Raw genomic sequence first — 25,201 nt, 5'->3', positions numbered from 1 at the left:
CGAAACAATTTATTATAGAATTTATTAGATCCTTTACACCGGAGAAAGAAGGTGGCGCATAATTTCTCTGGACTCGCACGAGAGAGAAAACGCATACATCGCGACATGTTTACAGCGAACTTATATAACGCCTATCTCTTTTTCGAATCGATGCTTCATAAGTCAAAGTTGCATCAGATATCTCGATCCGAGTTGCAGAACGAATCGCAAAGATCTTCCTCGAGATGTCACGAGCTTTCGAAACTAAGTCCGTACGGATAAAAGACGAGGACGAGATAATCCTTGCTTTCTGTTAAGGGCGAGCATAAGAGGGACGAAGGGAGGGATGGAATCGGGTTTGTAAATAGGAAAGCGTCGGTCGTCGGAGGTCTCGATAGGGAGAAGTGCGAGGAGAAAATCGCGCGCTAATCTCGAAGAAATGATGCAAGGGATAGAAGAGAGAGAGAGAGAGAGAGAGAGAGAGGGAGGGAGAGAGATACGAAAACCGGTGGCGCCCTCAGCGCCGGCGGGAGCGTTCGCCGTTGGCGTCGTCGTCGTCGCGGCGTCGACGGCAAACGCGCCTGGCGCGGAGTGGCGCGGCAAGGGGGTAGGGGTGTGTGGCGTGAAGAGCCGAGACCGATCTACCTTAGTCGACGTCAAGCCGTCGCGACGCGTGCGTCTTCTCTCATTGTCGTTTTCTCGTAGCTCACGAGACTCGCGTGTTTTCCGCGGCGCGCAGCGTGTCGCGAGCGTGTGCCCACCTGTTCGCACCGGAAGAGGGACCGTCTACGCTTCTACCGTTTCACCCCCCTCCATTCCCCATTGTCATCCCCCCCCAGTTACGATTTACTTAACCTTCGAGCGCTCTTGTCCCTCTTATTATTTTTCTTCGGGAAAAGAGATCGCGCGCGGTCCGACCTTTTCATTTTCTATCACGGACGCGAGCTCTGCATTTTCTCGGAAAAGGATTTTACAACTGGAGTCGTCTTCGTTTCGATAATTTTCGGAAGTGAGAGAACTCGAGGGTGTCGTCGATGTCGTCGTTCGCGTCGCCGTTCGTGAGCCTCGCCTTTTGACCCGAGGCTCGCGAGCAGCGATCAAAGACGCGGTGTTTCTATCGTGGAACGTGTTTTCAACTGGACGATAGTTGGCAAGTGTGACAGAAGAGAGAAGAGAGAAGATAAGAAGAGAAAGAAAAGCGTGGACGAGCGTGGAAAACTCGAGGATCGTTATTATGGTCATCGGGTATGTCCGCGTATACGCATACATACATACATACGTTTGCTCGACATTTCTTCGTTCTCTGTTTTTCCGAGCTGGTTCCAGTCGTATTCGTAATTCTTTTTCTCTTTTTTCTTTTCTTTTTTTTTCTTTTTTTTTTATGCTGTATACACGCGCCGACAATAAAAATGTGTAACGTATGCACGCTGACTTCGGCGGAAACGCACGCTCGCGCCTCTTTACTATTAATTGAATTCGTTGTCCACCGAGTAAAGTAACGACCACGTTCTCACGTTCTACATCATATTGCCACGAGTTGCTTTTATTCCTTTATATGCGTCGAAACAGACTCGTATTTTTCTTTGTCTTTGTACGTATGCTAAGTGGATCGTGACGATTATTCGATCGAGCAACAACTCCGAGATCGAACGCATTTATGCCGCATTAACATAAAGCGTCCTCGAACATCTGGTTCGTGCGAGATAACGCGTACGTGTCGTTCGTTTCTGTTTTTTTTCTTCTTTCTTTTTTTTCTTTTTTTTTTTGAAATTCAAAACTCTTTCCGTTGAATTTCTTCGTATAAATACGAGACGGAAATAGTACGTATCGCTGACCTAAAATTAGAGATACCTCGATGATTTAAAAGAAAAAGTTCTCTTTCGTGCGAACGTCGCTCGTCGTTGCAAAGCACGGAGAACGTAAATCGAGAGAATAACGCGTCGTCCGTCCGTCCCTCGTACGTTCCTTCGCGTAGCGATCGTCATCGACATACCGCGTCCTCGAACACCTGCGTAAAAGAAAACGCTTCTACCTTTGTGCTCGCCTTTTCCGACGTTTCTCACTCGACGACGTGTCGACGACGTGCCGACGCTCGATAACAGTTCTCTTTTGTTCCTTTGCATAATATCTATTAATGGCGACTTTGCTAACACATAGCGCGCATCGTCTCTCCTTCACTGACATCGACGCTGGCCTTCTCGACGTACGATTACGTTCTCACAGTCATCGTCGTCATCCTCTTTGTCGTCTTTTATATTTCCGATCGTTCGAATCGATTTTTAAATACGCTCTTCGCGCGCTTTATCGCGGGAAATAACGATGTGTCGAAGCGTATTCAACGGCCGTTGCCGACCTTGATCAATTTGGCACAAAAAAATAGGAAAAACATATTTCCTATGCGCGACTGGCAAAAGATGTACGCACGAGGTTATTCGCAGGATTATCCGCAAAGGACGCAATTCGCTCCGTTGCGCAAAAGTATTTTTTTCAAAGACGCGAGACCGACTCGTTCTCTTCTTCTCGCCTCGACGGATGGGTTATTGTTAGTTTCTTACAGCCAAATCCTTGACTCACATTTCTATTTTGTTCGCGCGAAAAATCGTCTAAGGGTCGAGTCTCGATCCTTTGTTTCTACTGGCACGTAGCTTTATGGCGACACGTGACGCTTGTGCAAAAGTAAGAGAACGAGAGTGAGAGTGAAATAGAAAGAGAAAAATAGAGAGACGAGAACAACGGGATGTGCAGAAAAGTAGAAACGAGGCAACGATAGAAATCGCCACGCTCCAGCCGCTCCGTTTTCTTCTTGTTTCCTCGATATGCCAAAACGAAACCAAAAGTGACACGACGATAAAGCACAAGCGCCGAATCTATCCTATCGTTTCCGTAATTCCCGCATTTCGCTCGATTGGACGAAAATAATCGTTGAAAAATTATCAAGACGATGTACGTCCCGTGCACTCGAATCGTCGAATGAAATCAAATCGAACGAAAGAGGATATATACGTACCCGAATAAATGAAATATTCCTTTGGACGTGCGTGCGACCTTTATTTATTTCTATCCTATGCATATTATTCGTACTTCGCATTACCTATTTCGAAAACGTTGTTACGCATACATGATAGATTATCTCTAAACTAAGTTTCTGATACGAAAACGAAGCTACGAGTCGTTAATCTTGCAAGCGAGATTGTTCGCATATATCGCATTTAACGTTGAATTGATAAAAACCGATAAGCGTCGATATTATTACTTTCATCGTGGAAGAGTTTTAAGACTAAAAATGGAATAAAACGAAAATTCGTATGTACGTGTCTTGAAGCGAAAAATCGATAGACCGAATCGTTTTATGTTTTGGACGAATTAATGCGACCATCGATGCGTCGAACTTATCCGATCAACTCGAATATAATTATATAAACTAATTATCTAACGATTTTGTATTACTTTGTCGGAGTAAGCAGATTAATCATCGCGAAAAGAATGACTCGTCGTCGATCGGTTCGTTGTTTCCAATCGGACGATTTGCGTTGTTATCGTTTGTAATTCTTCGTGCTTATGTACACAAGTTCATTCGTTTCTGCTTCATAGCGTGTGAATTGGCGTTAGATAAGCGTAATAACGACCGAGTAACCTTTCTTTCGTTATCGTTATTTTCTTTTCTCGGAAATATAAACAATCTTTAAAGAGAATGTTCGTGGGCAAGGTCGTCCTCCGTGCTCGCGGGCATTTCATCTCGACTTCGATCTCCTTCGAGGAGGACTTTAAAGAGTAAATAATCGTATATCGACGAAAATTACATTAAAATTATGTAACGTTGCTCGAGCTGATGGCGCGCGCGCGCGCGTCGTGTGTGATATACGTGATACATAATATGCGTGTGTACGAGTTACGTAAGGTGGTTTCCTCGCGTGGTCTGTTTTCTTGGACAATAAAGAATCACGTGTTGGTGATCGATGTGGAATTATGTCGAACAAAAGAAGGAGAAAGGGCCAGCCGTTCGACGACTGGTAGAAAAGAAGAAAGGGAAAGAGGGAGTGTAAAAGGAGACGGAAACGGAGGGAGAAGAAAAGAAAAAAAGAGAGAGCACAGCTATAGAGAAGAAAGAAGGGAAGTTACATCCGGCTAGGCGAGCTTGTGCCAAGCAATTCCGCGTAACGGCATCGATAATGCTCGACATTGCGACTCGCTTCGGAAATTGAAATTTCGTAGTCGTCCTCGTCTTCCCTTCGTCTTTGCCCCGTCGTCGAATGCTCGTCGACGGTCGGGGAAGGATCGGAACAGAACGGAAGGCTGGAACACGAAGGGAGACATTGAAGGGTTTCCTATCTAACTCGGTAAATTAGACGAAGAGACTTAACGATCCTGCGACCGGGAAATGATTTACCACGGGAGAAGAGAAAAGAAAAAGAAGTTGCGGAGAAGATTTTCTCTCCTGGTAAAAATTGTTATTCTTTTCTCTCTCTCTCTCTCTCTCTCAATTTTCTATCGGAGAGTATCTTTGCAACGATCGAAACAAAAGTAAGTCGATATTAAATATCGCGGATTAGCTTCGATAGGAACGATATACGATTCGCGAGAAAAAAAATTACGATCGCTTAAAAAAAATAAAAAAGAAAATACATGTAAATTTGCAGAATGTAAAGCGAGTTGGATGGGGAGTAGATATTGCGGAGAGCAAAAGAGTCGAATGATTCATAGTCGACGAAAGGACACCGTGTACAGAAACGCACGCACGTCTGTCTGGCCTAATTCCAAGTTCCCCACAGGCCGCCGTCGCCGTCGCCGTCGCCGTCGCCGTCGCCGTCGCCGTCGTATTCGTCAAAGTTTTCTAAGGAAAGCTTGCTTAACCGCGATCGAGTCGGAGAGTGCGCACATCTCCGGAGAGTTTACGAAAGTCACGGAAGAGTTAAACTCGGAAAAAATACGTTACATTTAACAGATCGGATTAATGCTATTTAAATGGGCATTTTCTAATAAGGTTCGATAGCGAAAGCGATTGATAACGTAAATACGTGCTTATCAACGTTCGATGGATCGAACGTTTGGACAAAAAAAGCTTCGTTTATCTCTCTTCATATTCTTTTCTTAATAGAATTAAATTTGTTGGGCAGAGGATTTACACCAATCGCAGCGCAATTATACTTTCTCTCGATTAACTAAAGTAAAACATAACTACGATTTAGTAAAGCTTTGTAGTCTCGTTGGATCGACGTTAACTGACAAAACCGGTCGTGCTGGTTGAAAGCTTGTTTAGAACAATGACGTATGGCGGCACATTGGTAATAGCCAGAGTTGTTTGCGGAGAATAATCGGTTATGTAATTACTTTTGCTTCGTAATAGTCGAATCGATTTGTACGTCCTCTGTTCTCCCTCCCTCCTCTCTTTCTCTCTCTCCTTCTTTTTTCTCCTCGTTTAAAAGAGGGATAATCGAAGAATTCGCGGTATATCAAGAACGTAATAACCATTTCGAAACGAAAGTGGCTTACACACCAGCGTTCACCGTGTCGTGGAATCTCATTTTCCTGCTTCGATTGGCTTTTTCATTGTTCCCAAATTAATCGCAAAATTTCACAGAGAGAAAGAGAGAGAGAGAGAGAGAAGCCTCGCTTACGAGACAGCCAATCTACCCTCTTGACCATTGATCATATCGCACATTGAATTTCGTCGTGATCTAACTGCAGCCGCGGTCGCTTCGCTGCGAGAAAGAACGAACTCGACTGCGTTGCTACGGTTTTAATCACAGTCCTATCACGAATATGCGTCGTTGCGTTAACGAAATTATTTTTCGTCGACCTTATTAGCGAAGGCAATATCGATACGTCTCGAATGGCTGTTTCATTGGCTACGTAAATTACGTTCGACGACCGAAAGAAGAAAAACGTGCGATGTCGATAAATTTTTAAGTCGGGACTGAAGTGAATACGCAAAAAAAGGAACGACAGTTTCTTTCAATTAACTTTCAATTTACGCGCTCTTCGCCGTATTATCATATCATTTATCCCTGACTAAACATCTTCCATCGTGGTCCATTATTATCTCATTCGCCGACGATTATCTCTACGTAGCGCTCAAACGACGCCACTTACAAACACAGCTAACGTTACGCGAACAGCTTGCTCGTTAACCGATAGCTTTGCTGATTTTTTGTTGAAATTTCCTCGGAAATAGCCGCTTAATTGGTAACATCGTTTGTCTATATTTTTATATTTAAATTACGTAAACGTTAAAATACGAGTTGAGAGTCGAAACGATCGAAGCGACGAAGATACGAAGAATTGAAATAAAAAATGCGAAAGGCGGGTAGTTTCCGATCGAGGAGGAAACGATCCTTCTCGACGAAAGGTGGGAAATGCGCCGGGGACGTTGAAAAACGCAACGATGCCTATTGCGACGAGAAACGATGTGGCTTGTGGTTTAGCTGCGCACGAAATCCACGAGCGATGTCTGGCTATGCACGCGAGGAAAACCACTTCACTTCCCTCGCAAAAGTGCTTACGTTGCCCCAACGGAGAATACTCGTGGAAAAGATTGCGGACCGTCGAGGTTTCGGGTTTCGCCCTTCTTCATCCTTTTTTTCGTTTCTCTCTCTCTCTCCCTCCCTCTTGCCTTCTCTTCTCTTCTCTCTTCCGTGCCTCTCTCCGTTCCTCGTAAAACCGAATTCGTGGCGGGGTCCCCTTTGCTCGTCGTGCGAGAACTCTCCTCGGAAACGTCGTATCGCGTTCGAAGAAGAAAGAACTTCGATCTGTTACTTATGATATTTCTATTCGATCCTCTTCTACACTTTTGAAATTGCTCGAGTTTTCTCTTACCGTATACGAGCAAGATATATACCGCACTTATCGAAACGAGAAACACTTTGGCGATTTCCTTCTTTCCATTAAACTTTCGCATTTGTATTTACTATACCGTCTATGGCAATATCGTCGTCGTTTGTAAATCAATAAGGAAGGAGCAAGAACGAGTTTCGTGCGTTTATCGAATCGACGATCGAATCTTCTTCCGATCGGTTCTCCCTCGGAGTAGCAACGCGTCGCGTGTCTCGCGTCCAGTATACAAGACTCATTTGCCTTCAACCATATGCGTGTTGTGGTCCCTGACAACAGAATCGATTGGGGTTCCATCGTGTATTTCTGATTGCTCATCAACTTGTATCGTTGTTAGCGATCTGCGACGTCAGGGGTTTGCTCGGCACGTCTACGAAGTTGGTGCTTCCGATTGATCCAAAGTCTTACGTATATTATGAGATCGATACTTTACTTCGTAAGCTCGTAAAGGTTTGTTATTATTATTATTATTTATATCTTGAGAGCTGCGAAACGATATTGTCTTTGTTTATAAATCGTATAAATTCGAGTTTTAAACGATACACGAGAAAAATATCTCTTTTAAATCGAAAATCCATTATGCATTATCTCCGCGCAATCTCCAAGTGGTAACATCGATTTTCAAATATGTATGAAAACGTTTCGTATGCGAGTGCACTTTCATAGATTTTTCATAGGTTTTGCTGACACAAGACAACAGGACCGTTCGCAAATGCGAGCCGCGACGTAATTCTTCTTGCGTCTGGAAACGTACTTCTAAATTTTCGACGTTCTCTCGCGTGACACGACGTTTAAACGCTGCTACGCATTTCTTTGCTTCGTGAAATTATTAAGCGCGAACATCGCTCGTAAAAGAGAAAAGAAGAAAGCCGAATTATTTTTTACGCTTTTGTAATATCAATTAAAGGGACCGCCAACAAAAAATTCGAGGCCACTCCGCTCGCGATTTTTTACCACACGTGCTTCGACACACGTACGGTACGTTCTTATAAATTAATTAACACGGTATCGATTTTCGCGATAAGAAATTTTGACAGTTACGTGTTCGTATCGGAAATTCATTTTTCCTCCGATTGCTCGATATCGAGATAATCCGGAATTAGAATTATTTACAATTAGTTTATTTCGAGGACTACTTCGAAAATGTACTTTTATTTTATAATTTGCGGAAGCGTCGACATAAATGCCGTGGAGTAGAAAAATAAATTCCCATTTTCGTCGGAATATTGACTTTTCATCTAATTACACGCGTTGTCCCACGGAGATTGCACGAAACGAAGTTTCGGTCTGTTGGGGAAAAAAAGAAGATTATTTCGTTCCATTTACAACGGTGAATCGAATCGGAAAGATATTTCGGTTTTGGCTGAGCTTTTCTCTCGTTCGCATTCACGAACGTATTTTTCGTGGGTTCGACTCTGCCTTTAGCGTTACAGAAATCTCTATACCATAGAGTTTTTACGGAACGCTGTTGCGAGGATAACCTTTCGAGGTTCATTATTCGAAACGATGCGGTATTACGGTACTGTTATCCTACGCTTAAGATGATGTTACCGAGTCGCTCGAGGAAAAAAATATTAAATGTTTAGAGAATATCGAGTATCTATTTGTTTCATCGACGATTTTCCATCTACTCTAGTTTAAAAGCCATTCGAAATCAAAATACTACGAGCGAAAGAAAAAGATGGTATCTCGAACGCTTGCGTCCATTGATATAAAAGTTGTTGAATCGAAGCGCGTGTTGTACTACTCGATGAAACGAAAGATAACGTTGTGATTTTTTCATGAGATTTCCTTACGACACACTTCCATTCGAATAGCAGATACATAATCAGAAATACGGAAGCTCGTGCATTATCTATTCTCGGTGGTAATATCACGCGCATCGATATCCGTAACGTTTAACGAAGCACGATGAGCTGTGTCACCGCGGAAGGATCCCCGTTTTCTGTGCAAATACGTCCGTAAATATTAACTTTAAACGGGCTCGCATGCGTGTTGTTTCATGGGTGTGTGCCCGTACGACACGGACGTACGTATGCACGATAATTTCAACTGAATCGACGTGTAATTTCTACCGCGGCTCTGAATACACAGTGAGCATCGCTCCTATAGTATATGTATTCTAAATACATACGTACGTACCTACGTAGCTACAGCAATTCTCTCTCTTTCTCTTTCTCCGTCCCTCTTTCCTCCTTTTCTCTTTTTTCCTCCTATCCTACGAACGGAGTATATTCCCTCGCGCATACTCTGCGACGGAAGTAAAGAGCGAATAGAGGGCGAGAGGGAGAGAGAGGGGAGGAAGGACCACCTTTTTGCTTCGTCACGCTGGCAGAAAAGTCGAGCACGACGAAGCAATTAGTCGTTGGTAATACGAATATAACGTAACCGCGGCTTTAATCGCGTTCTCTCTCTCTCTCTCTCCGTTTCTTTGTCTTTTTCTCTCCATATCTCTGTCTTTCTCATCGCTTCCCTTTCTAAACGTCTACGGATTACAAAGCGGAGTGAGACTCGACGAAAACAATGACTCGGAGTAAACATAGTTTCGTTCGTATGTATACGTAGATGAAAGAAGAGATAGGTCCTAATAATATGAAAACATTTATACTAATAGGGTATAATTGTTGTCGATGAATAAGACGCGATACGGTCGTTGATACTACGAGAAAGGATACTCTCGAAAATGCGATGAGTAAATAGCGTTACGTAATATTTAAGAGAAAAGAAGGGATACGAGGCAGAGAGTAGCGAATCGAAACGCGCTTCAACTTTCTTCACATCGACGGATATGCAGCGTCTGAATCCGAGAGATCACTCGGTAAGTAGAGCGGAATGAAGCTATGCCATGAATATCTCTCTCTCTCTCTCTCTTTTTTTCTCTTTCTTTCTGCCTCCATCGACGAGCCCTTATTCAACAGATGCCTCTATCCACTTGGTACACCGACGTGCGCACGCGTACACATAATAGTCTTTCCCTTTCTCTCTTGGCTCTATCCAGCGTGGCTAATCCCTAAGCGTGTAACGAATATACGTAAGCTCGCCTCGTTATAGCTAACAAGCAACAACGATGCGAGGTCGTATTTCGTTTCGGGCCATCCTCTCTCTCATTTTCTTAGAATAGCGAATATGTCGTTATACGCGGAAATAGAGGTCGATTTTTTGTCTTTAACGCATATCACCTTTTTCTTGCAACGTTCGTTGTCGATCGAGTAAAGTGTAGAAATCAATGCGAATTTAGTAACGCGAAATCGTGTTCGAACGATTGCTCGTAAAGCGCATAAAAATGTTGCATCGACGCGTATTCGTTTGTGTACCGATCGCTTTTTCTTTTTATCGAACGAATCGAAATAACGATAATTACAACGACGTTATAACGAAAGGCAACGTTTCAAGCTCCATTTTGTCTTTCTCTCGCCTTTTCATCGACAAGGTAAACACTGACTCGTTTTACAACGAGCGAGCACGAAAGGACAACGTCAATATACGAACAAAACATCTCTTCATGACGTCACACATTGAGTCGCTCGTTTCATAGCTGGGGTATCCACGACCCAGGTACCCTTATAATGGTACATACGCATCGCGTACGAGGAGGGAAGTAGAGCACATTCAGCATTATCCGTACACGTGGTAATAAAATACTCTTCCACGTTCCCCTTTCAATACGCGTATAACGTGAGAGATACAAACAGATACTCGTTCCATTTTGATTGCAACAAAAATATTTTCTTTGCGCGTTGCATACGTTTTATTCGCGTACGTTCGACTTTGAAATGTTTTCGCGCTAACGCGTGTCGGCCTCTGATACGAGAACGTCGTCTCCCTCCCTGCCTTATTTTTTCTTTTTTATTTGCGCGGAGAGAGAGAGAGAGAGAGAGAGAGAGAGAGAAATCTATGTGGAAAAAAAGGCGAATCGGATATCTTATAAAGCTGGATGTTTCCGGTATAAAAAAAAGAAAGATCGTTTCATCGTTGGAGCTAAAATCTCGAACGTATCCAAGACCCTTCTTCTCTGTATCTTGCATAATATTATAATAGAAAATAACGAAGAGGAAGCCGTGCAATCGTCCGTCCGAGCTCTTTCGATAATTACTTTTACATCGGTCGACGGACGTAAATTAATTGAACTTGTTTTTCCTTAATTAATTTTCGATCGGTCAGAGCGAACTTTCCGCTGGGATCAGAATTGCAATTTCGAGTTGGGCCGCTTTCCGATCACGGATGGAGTTTCTGGTGCATGCATGAGACGGATTCTCGTAAACAGGTGCCAGCCACTCTATCAGTACGTGTAGTACCTAACGTCGATAATTATTGGCAGGTCAGTGGAGCCGAAGTCCGTCCGCGAAAGTTCGTTATAACGCAGTGCCCTTGCATCCTTCCCGTAGGCGCTTCCCGTTCGTGCTGATATACGAGCGGATGTTGTCTACGACGATGCCAACCCTCGGATAACGTCCATCCACCGTACCTTAATTACCCTCTCTTTCCACGCGCAACGCGTTTGCCTTTTAGTCGCTACGTCGAACTTTTCGGACTTGTGTACGTTCAGTGATAATGGTACGATACGGTAAACAATAATAATAGAACATACGGGGAAATCCCTTTCGTCGTTTCAACTTTCTCGGCTCACCGATCTTGTGACGATCCTTCGATCTACCTTACCTCGCTGACGAACGCGTATCGAGTTCGAAGGAATTACGAAGTATAAAATCAGCGCGATGCTTTCGCTAGAATTTTATTTCACGTCGAATCGATATCCGGTGCGTTGCTTTTTTCTTTCCGTTTTCTTTTCTTTTTTCTTTTCTTTTTTCTCCCCATATATTTACCTACCTTTCTCCTTTCTCTCATTACTTATATACACACCTACCGCATACGTCGAGTTTTACAACTCCTATTTTAATTTCGTTCCTCGTCTCGCATTTCTATCGAGCGACCTAACTCTCCCAAATCGTTTCTCGCGAGGACGCTTTTATTTCGGAAAAAAGAAAAACTTCGTGAAATGACCGCGATCATCGAATTTCCTCGGTTCGTTAGAAGAAGACCGAAGGACGGAAGAAGAGGAGTAACGTCGAGACAGTCGATATCGGTTTCATTCGAGAGATACGGAAGAGGAGGAGTCGAGAGAGCGAGCACGAGGGTTGAAAGGGGTGTGTGTGTGTGTGTGTGGCCTGCGGTGTGGTGGATAGAAGGGAGGTCGAGGGGTAGAGGCAGGGGCACGGGCAGAGGGGATAGGGGAAGGGAGAAGAGGCGGAACCGGCACGGGACGTTAAATTACACGCTCAACGGCAAATGCACGCTCGCTCTGCACCCGGTTGCCCGTCGTTTATCCCACGTACCACCACCAACGCCGTATATTACGTCCGCACGGCGTATTAACCGGCCGCTACCGTACACCTGTTTACTTTCAGCGCGTCGTATTATTTCTATTAGCGCGAGAACGTATCTGCGAACGAGCGAAAGAGAGAACGAACGAAGCTGGCTCGGCCCGTGCGAGATTATCGGAGCGTCTTCTCGTTGGTTCGAGGAATAAGTCTTAATACGGGATGGTTGCTAGCCGCTTATCGGTTAAAGCAAACCGAGACTTTTATAACGTAGATAAACCTTAAAGGTCCTCTTTAGTATCGGCTGCATCTGCCGAAGATAAAGCATCCCCGACGAAAGGAAGATTCATTGCTTTTTCTTTCCTTGCCAGTTGCGTTCCTCGTTTGTTCTTACGTATAATGCAGTAACGCGTAAATACCGTCTCGTAGCTTTCGTCGATATAATCATTGTTCCGCGATAATCTTTTATCTTTCGCGAGTTTCTTGAAAATTCGTCGGATGAAAATTGAAAAGTTTCTTCCTTTCTTCCCGTTCGTTCCCTTTTCTTCTCGGTCGTGTCCCGAAGGTTTCCCTCCTCGCGGACGTGCGCGAAGAACTTGAGTAGGTTCTTATCGCCGGAATCGCGATCCACTTTGATTCTTTTCGCATCTCGCATCTCGAATAAATTCGCGGACGGTCCGGTTTACTTTGGCTAACGTCGATTTTCTAGGTAGTTGCTTTCTTCTAGGACACGAAAAAGCCTCTTCCCGTCGTCACAATTTTCGGGGCAAACAAACGGAAACGCGCACGGTTCGTTACGAGATCCTTCGTCGGATGCCAATCGATGCCAAAGAATTTAAAGGAGTCTATTTTTTGTTACTTATTCGAATCGAATTAAAAGTTCGATTACGGTTTAATCCGTTCGTTTTTATAAAACGCTCTTTATGCGAGCGAAGTGGTGTATCCATCGAAGAGAGCGATCCAAGGAAATTGCAGTATCGTCTATCTTTACGTGCCCGACGACTAACATAGCCTGGGGAGTTTGAAGAGGTGCGATCGAACGGCCTTCTCGCTTTACTCGTTCGTTCGGTCCTTGAACTTATTCGACACGCCTTGTGTGCACACCTGTGCGATCGTTTCGCAATTAGCCGTCGAACGAAGTAGCTAGAGAAAACATCGTCGTTGACGCGCGTCGTAAATTCGATCGCGAGTTACACCCGTGAAAGATATAAAAGCATCGCGGGAAGGAATAAATTCTTGGTATATTCTCGTTATCGTACGCTTTCCGATCGAGCTTCGAAATAATCGACGGGTACGATCGAATCGTCGGAAAAGTTTGCAAAAAAGGAAAGGAAATAAGGAATCGCGGTTGACGTTTATCCGACGCTCGATTAGCCCGTCTAATGATAGTCACGATCGTGCCAAGTCGATGCGCGAAAAGTACGACGCGACAATGGCGGATGGCTAGCCGTCTCTTAATCCACTTAAGCCGCTTAATTCGTGGGAGCGTAGTTACGTGAAATATTTACCCGTAGCGTAGGTACATACATACACTCTGCCTCGCTCGCTGCTCCAGTGCACAGGTGTGCGCGAGCGAGTACGAGAGAACGAACGTACAACGTACGTGGAAGTCCGCCACCCCCGTAGCCAAACCCCTCTCCCCCTCCTTCCCTCCCTCTCTCTCTCTCTCTCTCTCTCCGAGCAACTCCACAACCACCAGCAACCTCGTCGCGACGCGCAGAGACGGAGGGAAACCTTAGCCAAGAGTTACTAACTCCGTCGGAGCGATATAACGAACACATGTTCCAACGCGGGTCTACATAATCCGCGACAAGCTATATAAAGATGTACGCGAGCTTGCGCGTGTACGTGCGCGTCTATGTGTCTACGGCAACTAACCATTACAACTATCGACTTCGACGTTGCACGATTCTCTTTCTCTCTTTTCCCCCGTCCACAAGAATCGCGGAGAGTGCTAGCTGTGAATCAGGAAATTACGAGAACTTGATAATAAATACATTGTTTTTCTTCCCTCATAGTCGTTACGTTTATCCGTTTTAACTCTCGCTCTTATACGTTTTCATTCTCCATTCGTTTCTTCTACGTTGCGATTGCTGTTTTGAAGAGAAAGAGAATTCGAAAAGACACGGTCGGAATTAAGATACACACGTGTATATATATACCTTCTCGCAGAGAAAATAAATTCTTAACTATGGATCGGCGAAACGGAGTTAGTTACGAATTCGATATCGTATGCCGGAGATCGGTAGAGAAATTTATTTACATAATCGGCTCTTCGGGTCGTCGAACTCCGGACGAACTTTATGTCGAGGACCTTCGTTTGAAACGGAAGTAGAATGGCGTACGATTTTTATACCTTTCCTGGTCCTTGCATTATTTCTGCAAGTTAGAAGCTCGTTCGAGAGACGTTTCCTCTCGAATCGCGTGACCGGAGAGGTCGACGTTCTCGAGTAGTGCTTCTTCCGATGCTGAAGAGTCGATAAGGGCGGCAAAAAAATTTCTCTTTCGTTCTCCATGTTCGACCTACTTAACGAAACGTTGCTCCTTCGAGTCCGATTAAAAATAAATATCAGAGAGGACGAAACGTGTCGATGACGGGTCGCGACCACCCTGTTATTGTCGACGATCTCTCGAGAGCTACGCGACTAGAACGTCGTAAAAACGATTCTTAGAAAAGATGTTTACGATCGTTTCTCGGTATTCATTCCGAATGCGATGTTACGGGCATTTGGGATAACACGTTTGTTTTACACATTTGTTTTCGCGTCGTCGATCGAAATTTTCACGACCACGAGAGCGCTTACAGAGGCTCCTCCTCTCCATTACGCGATACGCGCGCGGAAGGTGTCGGACGATCGAAAGCGAAGAAGAGCGTTTTCGAGAGAGTTACGTGCGTGAACGATGATATGTGTGTCCGGTGCGTGCGTGCGTGCGTGTGTACGTGCGCGTGTGTGCAACTTCGTACGGAGACAGGTATGCGAGCGCGTGCGCGCGTGGTGGTCGCATGGGAGAACGAAAGTGCACACGCACGAACGGAGGCGATCGCACGTGACACGCAGCCTGATGTCAGATACACGCTATGCACGAGCGATTTCGCGCACGTACGAACATCTGTCGCAAGAATCGAGTTTCGATCGGGCCTAATAGCTCCGACTCGTTAACGAAATTGTTTGTGCTTCGTGATGCTCCTGCTAAACAAACTCGCGATCTTGCGATTCCACGATTCGTCATCCTTTTATTTTTTCCCTTCTAGTCGATTATCCAGATAATTCGAGCGTCCAGACGAAGTTCGTCCGATCGAAGAAAAGTTGCAGAGTTGAGTGGATGCCGCACGATCGAGCGTTTCTAAATATCGATAAGATCGACCTTCCGCGTAAACGCGCGTCTCTTTCGTCGTTACAATCGAATTTTGCTGGAGATGAGTGAAAAGGACACGGTGTTTCTTGCGGGTGGAAACGTAACGTTTAACGTTGCGATAAATTACGAATGCACGCACGTCGCAATATCGCGAACGTCGTTTCCTCGACAAAAGAATATTCGTCGAAGTAAAATTCGTGTTTCGCGTCAAAAGCGATTTTTATAAGTGTCGGTTTCGCATTTGCGAGTACAAAGCCTTCCACCCTCTTTTTCTCTCTCCGTACTTCCTATCCTTGGTTCTCCGACGGTGCAGCTGAACCGAACGGTAAAACGAACGGAGATAGCTTTTTGTATCGTATCGTATTTCGGTACGATGCCTTTGTAGCGAACGAACGATTGGCGTGACTTTCGAAATACGCGTCGGACTTATCGATTTTTATTTAGTCTAGGCTCAGACCGAGTTAAAAAACGAAGAAAGAAGAAAAACTACCGACAGATCGGCAAGCAACGAGGATTGGAAACGAAGCTCGGTTCGCGAAAGTTACGAAATTTTTTAACGAAAAATATTCTGCTCCGCGAGACTGCGTACATCGACGATTAAGAAGGTAATGCGGTTTGACGAAGTTACGCAAGTACGAAGATCGTTTGCGAGTCGCAAACGTACGCAGCGTTCCACCGATCTAGCTCTCCTCGTAACAGCGATACCGTTTGATCCGGGCTTTGTATCGAAATACTCGTCTACGTAACGCTTCGTAACGTCGCGTGTCACGGAAGAGAGCAACTACATCACTCGAATAGGAGTTTTCGAGAATTCCGAATAGTTCTCCCTCGATCCGAAATACTTGGTACGTATTTTGAAGAGCGATCAGTCGGCTTTGACGATTTTTGTTCTCTTCATCGATTTCTCGTTACGCGAAGCCAAGATTTAGCAAGACGATCGTTGAGAAGGAAGTCTTCCGAGCTGTCGGTAGGTCAAATTTGTAGTCGATGAAAACTAGAAAGCAAGGTTTTACAAGAAGAGGACGACTGGTGCGAGTAATCGATGGATCGGTAGGTTTCTTCGGAAGAGGATCGTTTTACTCGCGAGCGATAATACGCGAACAACGCCGAGGCCGACGCCGACGTCGACGCAGAAGCCCGGTCACCGGTAGTCACTTCATCGTACATGCACGAGACACGATATGAATTGCAAATGGCGGAACGTCGTGGCAGGGGGTGGAGTCGAGTTATATGTAATATCGTCGCGAGCGATGATCCAGTTTCCGAATGAGTATCATGCTGAACCGAATATCTCATACGTCATTTACGGATTGCTTCGAATAATGTCGTTCCTGGCAACGAGCTTCGTTACGAGTCGAAGTAAAAAGGCGAGGAGAGGATGTAATAATTCTTCGTAGAAGAATTTCAACGTCGTGCATTTCGATGAACCTCGAGCCATAGGTTCGCGAGGGATAGATAAGGACGAGTAGACGAGTGGTACGATGAAAGAACGAACGGCGAGAGGGAGAGGAGAGAAATATCGGTGGCGAACGTTCCCGATAATCAGACTTTTTTTTACGATCGATGTTTTCGAACGAAACGACGAATGGCTGAAGAGAGGATCCTCGAGAGGTATTCCGAGCGGATCGAAGTATCGGCGTAATATTCGCGGTTCGAGGAGAAAATTCGGCCTTTTTCCTCTTCCTCGTGCGGCGCTCGGCACCGCTCGACCACTCCACCGCAACGCACGGCCGCGCCGAGTACCAAAGTACGCGAACGTCGTGGATCGTGAATTCTCCCGCGGCATTTCGGTGGCCCGGCTTCGTTTCCTTCCTGAGTCTCGTCTTACTTTTATTCTCCGTTCCCATTCCGACAACCATTTCCGCGGCGTTTTACTGGCTACGTCTCGAAAAAGCCCCGGAGAAGACCGTACGAGAAGGAACCGGCCGCGAAGAGAAGACCACCGAGGCTACGTTACCGTGGCCTTTTCTCCGAACATCAAAACCCCGAATTTATGGCGGCCACCTTAATGTTCGCTCGAGAAAACCTCGTTTAGATCCGCATTGTACCTCTAAGAGGTCCGTTCTCCTTTCGCGCTCCAAAAGAAAATAATCGTGCTCGTTCTTTGGGTCTTTCTCGACTTTTTAAGAAAGAAGCTCTATCTTTATCAATCTTTTTTAGTTTTTTATTTTCCTTTCTTTCTGCCTCCTCTTTTTTTCCTTTTTCGTATTTAACGAAATTCAAGATCGCGCATCGCTCTTCGTTCCGTGCGAGACAGAAATTTACGCAAACGTAGAGAGCTCGGTTCTCGTGAGATTCGATTTACAGGGGTCGTATTTCGCGAAGACGTCACGTCGTCGTTAAAACTTTTACCAGACGGATTACATCGCGGTCCGATACGCTTCGCCGTTCGATGGAACGTGCCACGATCTTGAAGTAGAATTAAAAGGTCCCGCTTGAAGCCGAGGAAGGAGAACTCGAGCACGTTCGAGTACACTCGAGAAACGTACGATAAGTAGAAGTGGGTCGCATGAGCAGACGAGAGGAAGCAGCGAGGAGAGAGAGAGAGAGAGAGAGAAAGGGGTGGAGTAGCTGCCAAGGAAAAAGGGCACGCGGGCTAGTAAAACCTCGAGTGTTCTCTCTCTCTGTGTTTATGCTATTCTATTATTACGTAATCTTAACGTGTAAAAGTCGGGAGGAATTTATTTGCACGGGGGCAGCAACGGTACTTCGCCGGTACTATCGTTGCGTTTTCTTGTCTTCCGCAACACAGGATTCTTGGCAAACAAAAAATAAGAGAGGAACAAGAGGGAAGGTTTTGAACAAGGATAGCGCCATCACGGTTGGCGTACGCTCTTCGCAGGGCTCCGTCCAAAACTAAACAGCGAACCTTAAATCCTCGTGTAGTCTCGAGAAGCGTTTTACTTCCTTCCTACTCGACGAAGAAAAGCATAGAAGAAGGAGCATAAAGAGGAGTAACAAAAAATGCGCTCGCGCACACGCGCGCGCTTTCTCTCTCTCCTTTCGCTCTTTCTTTCTCCGTCTATTTTTCTCGCGGTGTGTGGCAGCGACGGGAGCGGCTCACGTGCAAAGCCGTGTCATTTTAATTAGTGCCTCAAAGTAAAGCGTTTACCAGTTTCTGTAGCCGAGTCTACGTGAGAAAGGAGAGATAGAGACGGTGAGAAGCTTTTCGCGGAGTGGAATAACAGACCGAAGTAATTACTTCCGGCTACAAAGGCTCGAACTTCGAACAAAGATGTTGTGGAAGAGCAAGAGAGAAAGAGAGAGAGAGAGGGAGGAGGGTGGGGAAAGGAATTACGTGGGATTGAAGCGACTCGTACCACGACCCGATCATTCTTTCAATTTACATGCCCGCGATGACGACGACGCCACGTTCGTCCGTACCTTTTTCCGATCTTCCATTCAACGAAAACCCGAATTCGTGGACGCACGGAAAATACATCGAGAATTTTGATTCCAGCGTTAGTAGGAAAAATTATTTTACGATAGATCGACGATTACTAAAAGCTAGATAGAATCGTACGCTTTCTCTTAAGGCGACTTAGAGGTTTAGGAGCGATACCTATAACGACGTTATTTCGTAAACTATATCGTCCATTTTATCGGAAGGGACGTTGTGATGTATTAAAAAATAAATAATTTTCGTTGGAAAGATTAAAATTTCGCTATTTCCTTATTTATACACATAGGTATCTCGTAAAAACGAATTGGTGCGAGAGACGCGTCTTTATTAATCATAGTCCGACAAAATAACTTACGTGCAACGTCGGTCGATGGGAATATCGCGCAAAAACTAACCGTGACTTATTAACATTAAACCGGAACGTGTGATGAATTAAAAATGAGTCTCGCCGTACACACACACGCGCGCGTACGCGCATACGACAGCGAACGTATACATTAATCTCCATTCATCTCGGTTCACGTTGTGGTCGGCGACCGGCCGATATTTAATATTCCTACGATGACCTTGTCACCTCTTCGAGCGAGTATCCGTTTATCGTTCATTCTCGCTCGACTAGCCGACCGGTTTCAGAAACACGTGAAAGCTTAAGCTCGCGAACGAGCTATGTAATATGTTTACCGTGTCTCAAGGTAAGCATAAAATCGTGTAAGAACGCCGTTAGAAGGCCGAGGGTAAGAGGAGGCCATCGAGGAAGTCGTCGAGGCCGCTTAGATCAGCCGTAAAATCGGACACCTTCGGAAAGACGAATCTTTGGTGTCCTCTTACGGTCGACGAATTCACCCTCTTCTTCCGCTCTCTATCTCTTTCTCTTCGTCCTCTCTGGCCTCTTCCCTTACCTTTTGTATTCGAAATAAATCATCCGATACCGAGGGTTCCACTGGATTATGCGTTACGACGACTTTATGATCCCCCGTATTAAACGCAAAATTGAATTTACGATTCACCGAAAAGGGCCCCAGCCTCGGATCGAATAAGCCGCGTTTGTCGAATGACACGGAAACATTTAAGCAGCGTACGCCGAGCGATCGATCGTCCGGCCAAACTATGGATATACGGCAAGGATATGCGTTTCTAACGATCCTTTTTTTCCCAACTTTATTTTTAGGGGAATTTCTCGAACCGAATGCGTACTTTGCTATCGAAAATAATCGAGTTTATCGACTCGAAGAAATATCGTGAGCGAAAAGATCGAAACGAAATAAATCTTGTTAGAGAGAAAGGTCGTCGTTTCTACGTGCGAATTTCAAAGTTCGTTGCACTTACAATACAAATAAAAGTAATAAAAATGTCGGAGAGAAAATAGCAAGTTCGCGTTCAATAGAAATTAGAAACCTGATTGGAAGAAGAGTCAATTAAGGTTGGATGAGCGACACGAATGGTATGAGATGAGACGAAGGAAAAAAGCACGGCATGGTTTGCCGTTGAAAACGAAACGTCGAGCGTGGAAGTGATAAATAACGTCGGCGGGTCGAGTCGATCGGCGAGCAGCAGGCAAAGCGCAAACATAAACTATCAATGGCGTGAAAGGGTGTCGAAAAGGGGGTGGGTGGAGGCGTAACCGGGTGCACGAGCGCGCGCCTTATCTCTACCGTATGGCCGGATTGTATGGCTACGTATAGATTATAACCGAACGCCATAGCTCTCGACATCGATGACGGACGCCTACGCCCCTTGCCATTTCCGTCCTCTCCATACCCCCTTTGCTCTCGCTCTCTCTCTCCCCCCTCCCCTTCTTTCTCTTTTTCTCCGTCGACGCATTTATTTTGAAGAATATCGATTTCCCGCATTTCACGTGGCAACGTTTGTAATCAAGCCGTCAAAACGATAGGATTGAAACGAATCTTAATACTTCGTACGCAACGTACAAATTTTATATCGATTATTCTCGACTTTGTTATTGTTTCATCGGTTCAAATATTTCTTCCTCGTTTTGATGAATTTCTCACGATTTCGCGATCGGTCTTGGTATTCGGCGAGTGTAAAAAAAAAGTAAACGGTGCGACGCGTCGAAACGAACTTGGTCTTATTACAAGAAAACGAGCTTGGTCGTCGGGAGTAGAGTAACTCCGAATAGAGAACATCGAGCGGTACGTTCGCTTCTTTGGATAGTCGCTGAAATAGTCGTATAGTTTAGTCGTGTAAAGCTGGCTCAGAGGTTAGAGCGGTATTCGCACTTGGAACCGCAGACAGTTGGCGCACGAGGTCGAAGAAGACGCGTAGGAAAGGATATATCTGCGATGGGTTGAAGCCGAAGAAAGAGAGATAGAGAGAGAGAGAGAGAGAGAGAGAGAGAGAGAGGAATTCTGATCCGGAGAAGGTGGAAAGCAGAGTAGATTGGTATGAAGTTAGCTGGTTAACTCGACGAAACAACGGTAGCAAGTTAGCACGAGAAGTTGGCGTCAGTTGGCACCAACGATGGGGTGCAATGAAGACGACGGTGGCAATGTCGAGAGAGTGGGGTTGGGATGGAACGAGGAACAGACTAGCGCAGACCAGTGCCTCTATTTCATTGTTTCATAATTGAAGCATTTGCGGTTTCATCGTTGCGCGCGTACGGATCCGTCGGAGTAATCGCGTAGTATCGGAACCTGTTCGTCCATCGAACGAGAAATCGCTTCGTTACGAAACCGGATCTTTAAACTCGGAGACTCTATTTGCTTTTATCTCGCAGTAATAGCGTCGGAGATTACTTTTACGTAAGATTTTGACGATGCACACGAGTATACACGACGCGCACTCGCGCAGAGCCGCGCGTCGTTGCTCGATTTACATAGATCGACATCGACGTCGACCGACTCGAAAAGGTAAACGGTGAAGGAATAAAACCGGATTTAATGGAATTCACCGCGATGGATTCGGTCGCGGGAGCGTCCGAAGAGCCGAATTAGTTTCTAGAGAAACGCATTGGGAAGACTCGATTTATGTAAATCGGTTTAACATCCTCGGTCGTCCGTATATTTCGCATTATCGCAATTCCTGCTTCGGCGATGATCGATGCGTCGGTCCATTGTGTCGACCGTCCGATTAAAATATCCTAGTATATTTATCTACCTTCTATTCGAGCCTCTCTCTTTCTCGCTCGCGTACTCTACCACGCACACTCGATTCGTTTCGTCGTTTTATCGAACGGCAATTCATTCCTGGCGATCTATCATCGCGTCACGAAAAGGGGGGCAGGGGGAGAGAGGGCCCATCGGCGATCAACGCCTCTCTCGAGCAGCCGAGCGCGAAACGACGAATACTCGGCGAGTTTCCATATCGGGTTTCGAGCTAATGTTGATTAACTTACACCCTCTCACCCTCCATTAACCTCGGCTCGACCGTTTCTGGCCTCTGACAGTCGTTTAATTACGCTTATCGGCCACGTCGAACGATACACTTTTTTTTTCCAAACTATCCAGCAGCCGCCACTTTACGTCTCTGCGTTACGTGACGAATTTACGCACGCGAAAGGGAGAAAGAGAGAGATGGGTGGCAGAGGTAACGCAAATTTTTCGAGATCGATGCGGTCAAATTTCGCGGTAGTTGTCGCAAGAGCGATCATTTCAACGGGAGAGACAAAAAGTGTGGATTTAACGGAAAATAAAGCGTGATGCTTTTTAATCGGCCCCTACGACGCGCCGTTGTTCGCGGTTTGCCATGAGTTTTTCGCAAAAATAGATGCTTCTCTCGAACGATTGGAAACGAACGCGAGATATTCGACGAGTAAATTAATTTTCCGTTTCGTCGGTGTACGATCGCCCTTGGTTTTCTGTCTTTTAGATACATCGTAGCGACTAGAGCCTCTCGATATCGTGCAACGTGCAAGATAAAAAGAACGACGATGCTCGTTTCTGTATCGTTATCGTTCTTGGTCGAGTTTTACGTATCGCATTGCAACGTTCCAGACCAATCGGTTCAACATAAACATGCCTTCGGGCAATCGAATGTATCTACTCGGCAATGAATCAAAAGCCAATGCGAAAAAAAGAGACAGACAGAGGAGAAATAGTAGAAACGGCATGAAAATGTTACAAATTCGAACGAATGTTTAAACGCACGAACCTGGGAAATGTATTGCTCCGAAAGGCCATGTTTTATCTCAATAAAATCCCGAAATAGGCAACATTGAATTTAATTTCGCTCGATAAAAATTTCGTTATCTACGAATGGGATGTTTCCTATTACGGAACAGTAAAAGTATTTTTACGTTGCGTTATTATCTAATTCGACTGTAATTTATTATATATTAGTTTATTTCCCGCGCGCTCGTGTCGTTTAAAATAATTTGTCATAGAGGAAAAAGAGGAGGGAGAGAGAGAGAGAGAGAGAAGAATGCATGTATGTATGTATACGGGACTCCGAAAGAAAGTAGGATTAAAGGGAGATTTGGCTTCAGCCTCGAACGATGTCAGACTCGTATCAGGACGGACGACGGGATCGTCGTCCTAATCGAGTGTAGGTGTAGTAGACGACGACGACGACGACGACGACGACGACGACGACGACGAGTATAAAGACGAAGCCAACAAATCTTTCAAGCAATTATTCGACGAACCGTATCTAACCAAGGTACGGTAACCGCATCGGCCAGCCGTTAACGTATAATCCTAAACCATCCTCGATAGTCGAGCAAGCGTGCACCATGCTAAACCGTACACCGGCTGTACAACCATGGAAGGGACGCATTAGTGAATTAGCGTTTCCTGCCGTTGCAATCACGGTAATGCGTTCGTACGGTACGCGGGACACGCTCTCTCTCTCTCTCTCTCTCCCTCCCTCCCCCGTCTCTCTATCTCTCTCCCTTCGTACTTACCGAGAACGTGTTGTTACTTTACGATATAACTAAACGATTAATAATTGCCGACTTCGACCAATTCAGTGCTTATGCTCGATCGATGTCTTTCGAATTTGATCATTTTTTATTTCTTGTTTATTTTTCCCTCATTTACATAATTGACTTTAGGCAATCGGTCCATTTTTCGCTTTCAATTCATCATCCAACTGTGAAAACACGTTTACGAGTTACACATGCATATTTGTATACGTACTATGATTGAGTTTTATGCGAGACTCGAAAGCCATATTCGCAAAAATTTTATCGACAGCTCGTACGGTACGACTTTTTATATTTGCGAGAACAACTCGACTGTATGAGACAAGGAAAACTCGGTCGACATATCAATAACTTATATCCATTCACCTCGCATGAATAGGACGCATGAAATTATTCCCGATACGATGATTTCTCTGTTCCGCATTGAATTTCTCGATTCCAATAGCCCACGCGAAAAACAAGCACAGCTATTTTCTAACTCATGAGAGATCATCGAACACTCGCAGCGATTATTGAAATTGAAGTGCGTTTAAAGAGGAACTGCGAGAGATCGAGCCGACTGCTCTTTGACGGCGTGACTCCAAGTTCAACGATAAAATAAATTAAAGGAGTCTGGAATCTGTTTTATTTATGATCTTTCGCTATTATTACGATTCGGCAAGAGATCGGAGAACGAAGACATCGACGTTTCATCAAATTTTTTCCACATATTATTTCGGTTTTGTACAAAGATAGACGACGTATGTAACGTAATAGACTTTCGAATCTCTTTCGATTTATATAAGGATCTTTTTTTGAAAATCACGATCGTCGTACGAAACGTACGAAACGAAAATACAGGTGCAAAACTTTATTTGGAGCATTAGCGTTAAAGGAAAGAACTCTCCTTTCCGGTTTCTCGGCCTCTTCAGACGAAAAATCTTTGGTAGTCTCGTTAAAACTTTTCCAAGAGTCGGTCCTGGAACGCTCTGCTACCCAAAGAAGATCGCATCCCTGTTCGCCGACCTCTCTCCCTTACGTTCCTCGGTTATATGTAAGACGCGGTGGTCCGCGAGCTGGTAACTTGCAGCTACGCTTTCCTTGTACGTGACAAGTGCACCGAGACTGCTTTAGCTTCTCCTATTTCGTGAAATACGTGAGCTCGAGTAAGTACACACGGAACGCGTTAACGTAAACTTACGTACATAGGTATGCGTCGTACAGTGGGTCACAAAAAAATTCAAATACTTTCTGACGAATGACTTTATGATATTTGCAAGGCGCACGTAAGGTAATATCTTAAAAATGCATATGCTTATTTTTTATAAAAATCCATTAGACTCGGCTACAGAGTATGTTTATTACGTATCGTTTATAGATTCTATTTCGATACGATTACAACGAAACTATTTCTTTTTTTTTCGTAACTACTTAACATTTTTCACGCAGTACATTGCC

At 44.9% G+C, this 25,201-nt stretch overlaps 1 protein-coding gene across 8 annotated transcripts in view; it reads left to right on the top strand.

Annotated features, from left to right (window-relative positions):
• The first annotated feature begins 616 nt into the window (after nt 1-616).
• The window catches only part of LOC127071589 (CUGBP Elav-like family member 1), a 253,175-nt gene continuing 228,590 nt past the window's right edge, over nt 617-25,201 (top strand). For 7 of the 8 annotated variants that reach the window (XM_051011019.1, XM_051011033.1, XM_051011034.1 and 4 more), the window contains exon 1: nt 617-1,224. In XM_051011019.1, the coding sequence (XP_050866976.1) occupies nt 1,214-1,224 (11 nt within the window). In that variant the 5' untranslated portion in view covers nt 617-1,213. Of the gene's footprint in view, nt 1,225-14,354; nt 24,910-25,201 lie in introns of those variants that run through there. The other variant, XM_051011036.1, reaches the window with a different exon arrangement.

This window comes from Vespula vulgaris, chromosome 22, assembly GCF_905475345.1.
Source record: "Vespula vulgaris chromosome 22, iyVesVulg1.1, whole genome shotgun sequence".
NCBI lineage: Eukaryota > Metazoa > Arthropoda > Insecta > Hymenoptera > Vespidae > Vespula > Vespula vulgaris.
The sequence above is the reverse complement of the archived record's forward strand: the minus strand, read 5'-3'. Positions and strand labels throughout refer to the sequence as shown.